This window comes from Cryptomeria japonica, chromosome 8 (genome assembly GCF_030272615.1).
Source record: "Cryptomeria japonica chromosome 8, Sugi_1.0, whole genome shotgun sequence".
NCBI lineage: Eukaryota > Viridiplantae > Streptophyta > Pinopsida > Cupressales > Cupressaceae > Cryptomeria > Cryptomeria japonica.
The window spans coordinates 627,412,164-627,418,306 of NC_081412.1; the positions used below are offsets into that span (position 1 = coordinate 627,412,164).

Consider the following 6,143-nt stretch of genomic DNA (forward strand, 5'->3'; position numbering starts at 1 on the left):
GCTGACCTTAATCCAATCTCGCCCACACACATAAAAATCAATCAACGTACTTTACATAGATATTTTGCGGCCAAACTTATTCCTTTCAGCCTCACCGAACAAGGCCACTTCAAATCTAATCTCACCTGGTCAATTTTCAGGCTCTACTGCCCACACAACAGACCTACACATAATAACAATAATACGTTTATTCCATAGAAGGCTTAAAGTACATTTCGCTTTCTAACCGCGACACAGAATACCGCTCCCTGCCGCATTCTCACTGGCGCATGAAACCGTTGGTAACTTCCTAAAGAACCCGAACCGCGTTTCCGTTTCTTCGCTAAACCTGGCAACCTTACAATCTGTAGCAAAGAGATGCGACACTTCAAATTTATCCTCCCCTTCCATAACAGCCCCCACTTCCAAGTGGCTTTTAACCCTAGAGGAGTACGTCTGCCCCAACACGCCGGTCACATTAGGGCTGAGCTCAAAGAACTTAAAGTTTAGCTGCAAGTGCGCAAAGCAGTCATCTTCACTAATCACGTAGCCATGAACCCTAGACTCCTCGGCCGTAACGGGAGCCACCCAGGCCGTTAGACTGAATCTGTCAGCCACTTGCAGTATTACAGCATTAACATTCAGGAGACGTGTGATCTTCAATGGGATCAACCGGTCCTCCCACTGGGCTCCTCTACGGGGCGAGAGGACGACGCTTTGTCCATCTACAAGGAGCGTGAGTTGGTCCAGGGCACTGTCCCAGCGAGCGACTTTGTTGGCGCCGAGGTAGATCTGATGGGAACCGAAGCGCACGCCGATAGACTTTACCCACGTCAAGTCGTGCTTCAGCTCTTGCTCCTGGGTTGCGCTTTTGCCCATGAAGTGCGCGTTGATGTGTACATCCGGGTCGGAGACAAGGCAGAAGTCGTGGTCCTTTCTGCCGTGGAAATAGAACATATTGCCATCCCCGCCTACGAACCGCGGGTCGTGGCACACCGCACCCGGCTTGTCACAGGCCGCAGACAGAGAAGCTGCGCTGTTACATTGGGGCTTGCAGCGCCTGCAGTTGACGTGGCAAATCTCGGCACAGTCCGACGGACAGGAAAACGATTTTCCATAGCATCTGGAACGACGATTTTCACATCGGGCAAACCATGCCCTGGCTTGTGTTGCTGTCGCTGCACAGACCATAATAAACAGAAACCATTTTATAGACAGCATTGTGGATTTCGCCTTCGATCTTTTTAATTACCACCATACGCTGCAGCTGGATTCAACGAAAGGTCCACAGACACTGCATTTTCGGAGCTTGTAGACCTAGTTATTCACGTGCATCCCAAATGAAGAGCTATAGGTTGTCAATAGAAAGTAACCTGACGGGTTATGGAACCCAAATGAGATCAAATTGAAGAAAATGTTTTAAAAAAAAAGTATAAATATAATCTTATTAAATTTTATTCAATATTAAAAAAAAAGTGATAGATGGTACATCCATAAGTCTAGTAAAGTCAAAAGTATGCCTAAGCAGTTATGGCAATGTCAGGGGCAGGGCTTCTCTAAAATATCTATCACGTTTAGATGAATAATTGAATTTCCATATAAATTGTTTTGTTTTGTTATCTATTTAGTTTACCAAAAAAAAAATATGTAAATTGTTAAGATATTCAACTCTCACATTATATACTATTTTTTTTATAATTAGCATGAATTTAAAAGAAAATTTAAAAAGAAAAACTAAAATAAGTTATCTTAGTTGTTCAGTATGAGATTATCTATAAAAAGAATTGAATGCTTCTAGCTAAGACAATATTTTTTTATCTATGATCTTATCTTATAAGATAGATTACATTTTATTCACAGCTTGTAAGAAAAAGCTAGTATAAGGTAAGATTGATGAGAAGTTGTTTGTATAGAAATTTATTTGCCCATGCTTTAATTATCCAGAATTAAACTTAGTTTTGTAAGGTAGGAGGTTATAATAAGTTGTTCTCTCAAACAATTAGAGCATAAAGCAACTAGATAGAAACATATTTGTTTAGTCTAACCTCTATGTTTTTGTGACTTCGAAAGCTCAACAGTTAGAGCATTTTATCAAACTCAATCACTATGTTCGGCAAGTAAAGATGAATAGCAATAAGAAGCAAAATCAGCCCTAAATTTGATCTTGGGCAAGGTCATTCTTACATCTCCTTTGATTTTGTCGTAATCTCAAAGCTTAAGTGATCCATAGATACTGTTGAACGAAAGGAAAGAAAAGAGATTAGATATTATAGAGATCAATGAAGGTGATGTTCTGGAATATCATACCCATTGCTATAAGATCTATGGGAAAGGCTTTAGGCGAGATGGGAATTTGAGCATTCATATGCAATCCAATGGCAACCAATATAAAACTCAAGAGGCCAATCAGGAGGAGATCATTACAATATGCATCACTCAAACTATAGCATAGTGGTATATCGCATAGGGCTCAAAGCAATGACGTGCAGAAATATCACTCCGTGATATGAAGCATAGTGGTATATCGCATAGCGCTCAAAGTAACGATGTGCGGAAACATCACTCCGTGATATGAAGTGTCGGTGATGTATACATTAGTGGGACAGTTTCTGTGTATTTAGATTTATTCAATGATGGATCCCACCGTCTAATAAATTGTGTTATCATTATATGCACAAGTTGTCACATGTAAAGGATAGGATGGGACAATTGTTTGACTTAATATAATTAAAATAATTAAAGACTTAGACTTTATACCTGCTGTAAATGAAAACAAGTTAATTGGATAGCCACCTTGTTCTTCTCCGCAACTCTTTGTATTAAATCCGGAACATTCAAGTAGATGAAAAACTAGATATTTAATAAACTACATTGGTAGAAACCTTAAGATAGATCTGTGCATTAAATTTTGAAAGGAATATTAAATATTTTGAATCAGTTATATTGTATTTATGTTTTTAAAGTATAAGATTATGAGCAATGTCTTCATAATTATATTCTTATTAAATCATTATTACATATTTTAATATGTACAATTAGTATCTACACAAAATATTTTTTATATAAGATTTATTTCATTGTTAAACATGTTTAGGATCTACAACATATTAATACCTATAAATAGTGTCTATCTATTAGAATATGCTTCCTTGTCTTATTCAATTCTTCAACCTTTTTTGTTTCATAACTCCAATTGCAATGGGTGCCTCTCACATGACATGCTAATATAGATGCTTGGTAGATAAACACAAAACTTCATTTGATTATAATATTGCTTCAAACTACTAATTTGATCAATTCATATTATAAAAATCTTTTTCAAACTATTTTCTTACTAAGTCATTAGTGCATACTTCAATATCCCAACTAGCACCTACACAAAATGTCTATTTTAAAATATTTATTTTAATGTTAAACATATTTATGATCTATAATATATTGATGCCTTTAAATAGTTTCCACCTACTAGATTGTAAAAGAAGACCCAAAATATAATTATAAAGTGAAATAATAGCAGTGAATAGGGTAAAATAGGGCACTAGTCAAAGAGAAATGATTGAAATATAACAATCTAGCTATTATTATATTCAATCCAATATTATAGAATCGCATTACATTGCATTGTTGTTTGCAAGGAATAGTTTCATATTTATAGCTAAGCTTAGAAACTTCAAGAATTCTAGAGAAATCTAAAATTGGAATGTTCTGTTTTTTTTTTTCTTTCTAAACAGCCTCTAGTTATTTCTCTTATTCTAGAAAATTATTTCTCTCTAGAAATTTCTTCTCTTTCTAGACAATCTTAGTCCTTAACATCCCTCCTTGAGATTGGCTAGAATATTACAAAGAAAAATACAAAAAGAGGGGAACATTCTAGCACTATCCCCCCTTAATATTCACCTCTAGCATACTGAGAATTCCTCGTAATTTCAAAAAAATTGCCTTAATCATACTCGTAGTAAATATATCAGCTATATTTTTTCTTCACTTGGACAAAATTGTAGATTGATAGTAGCTACTTGAACCCAATCTCAAATGTACTATGCATCAATCTCAATATGATTTATTTTTGTATGAAAACATAGAGTTTTTGCAACCTATGTGGTGCTTCGATTGTCACAATACAAAGTAGTTGCAGAAATTTGGAGAAAACCAAGCTCAAATAAAATATTTTGAATTGAAATTTCTTCCTTTCCTACTATTTTTGCTGCTCTATATTATGTTTCACATGAAGACAATGATGTTGTTGTTTGTTTTCTGTTGCTCCAAGTACTTGGACTTGACCCAACCTAAAAAATATAACCACTAGTAGATTTTTTGTCATTTATATCTATGTAGGTTGAAAATGGAATCACATGAATTAGAACCTAATCCCACTCTCATTCACACATTGGAATATGGAAGAGCCTAAGGAGATGATTCACTTTGACTACTTCTTGCAAGAGAGAGTCAAGGAATATCTTTAGCGTTTCTATTCCTTTGCTTCTATGAAGAGGAATTGTGCAAAATGTGATGATATGACAAACTAAGCTATAGAAATGGCTAAACTAAAATACAAGAAAATGCAGATTTGAAACTGAGACACAAAGCATAAAACTAGAAATGAATCTTAGAGATGCACCTATCCCCAAAAATTGATCTGAAATGAGCTGGATCGGGGCACTGGGCGCTCTGGTCCCTATTACTACATTGAGCTGGCTTTTTGGAAATTGCACCTTGAAATCCTAAAATGCTAAACTGTCACAAAAGAACCAAAATGCAGAGGACCAAGGCATTGGGCACCCTAGTCCCAAGGATTTGGCACCTCCTTTCAGATCTAGATCTGTATCTACAGATTCTATCTTTCTAGAAAGTTGTGCATCCGTCAAATTCCTGTACCTGCACCTAGTGTTACCAACACAAGGAAGGACAACTGAGAGGGGGGGGGGGTGAATTAGTTGTCACCAGTTAACCAAAACTTAATCACAAAATCAAATCTAAACAATTGCAGCAATAAGAAATATGAGCACAATATATAACACCAAGATTTTGAAGTGGAAAACCCGATTAAGGGAAAAACCATGGTGGGACCCTACCCACAATGAAATGATACTCTACAGTAGTATGTGAAATGATTACAATGGGAAATGCACATGCATTCAGGCTCACTGCTTAAAATAGAATAACCCGGAAGGCTACAATGCTCAGGGAAGGTTCACTACCTTACAAAGACGTCTCACTAACTTACAAGATAAGTGGAGAATAATTTAGATTACATGAACTAAAGAAATAACCTCTCTGAATTCTTGATTACAGTTTTGGTTAAGCACAATAGCCTGCAACACACCAATCTCTGCTCTAACTTAACACTAAAGGATAGAATCATTCTAGCTCACACAAACAACTTCTTTGTTAATGTAGACATGCTACTGATACATGAATTACATGAATAATGCATCTATATATACCGATCACCAAATCATCAACCTTAGGATAAGGTCGGCTCAACCAAAAGACCAAATAAGAAGAATCTCAACACCTGATACAAATAACAACCACTAGATCAATATTATGACATAAATGGCATAATACGGACCCATATCAAGTGAACCAAAATGCTAGACCACTGGAAATATCTCCAAGATCAACCGCAACACGTTACACCACCAAATAGGCATGAACAACATCACCGGTTAAGAGGAACACCAAAATTATGCACAACAACCAATGTAGATCATCAAACCAAATAGGACATGCTTAGGAAACATCAACAAACATGCTACAATCAACCACAATAGCTACACCAACACCACTTATCAAATCTCCGTCAATCAACATCTAAAACTCAAGAAAACACAAACAACAACAACTGCCATGAGGAAAGATAACTTGCGAGGCTTTAAGTCACGAACCATCTAAAATGAAGATACCCAAGAATGTCCAAAACAATATCCCAAAACTGCATAGCATGATCTGATCACACCGAAGGAAATACCAAACTTTGTAAAGGACCGATCATAATAAGAAACCGCTAATCGGATCATGAAATATAATCAACCAAACATCTGGTTCACTGGAATCAATCAAGAATGATATAAGATCATAAAAAATACTCCAACATAGAAACACCAATACAAGAAACCAATCTACAATCTTCGGATCACCAAGAACATAGAAATATGTTGACA

The 6,143-nt window shown here is 36.2% G+C and overlaps 1 protein-coding gene across 1 annotated transcript; it reads right to left on the reverse strand.

Annotated features, from left to right (window-relative positions):
• Nucleotides 1-222: 222 nt before the first annotated feature.
• LOC131855929 (uncharacterized) lies at nt 223-1,200 on the reverse strand. The gene has a single exon (XM_059210599.1). It carries the CDS (start codon nt 1,198-1,200, stop codon nt 223-225), a length of 978 nt encoding a protein of 325 aa, XP_059066582.1.
• Between the last annotated feature and the right edge of the window lie 4,943 nt (nt 1,201-6,143).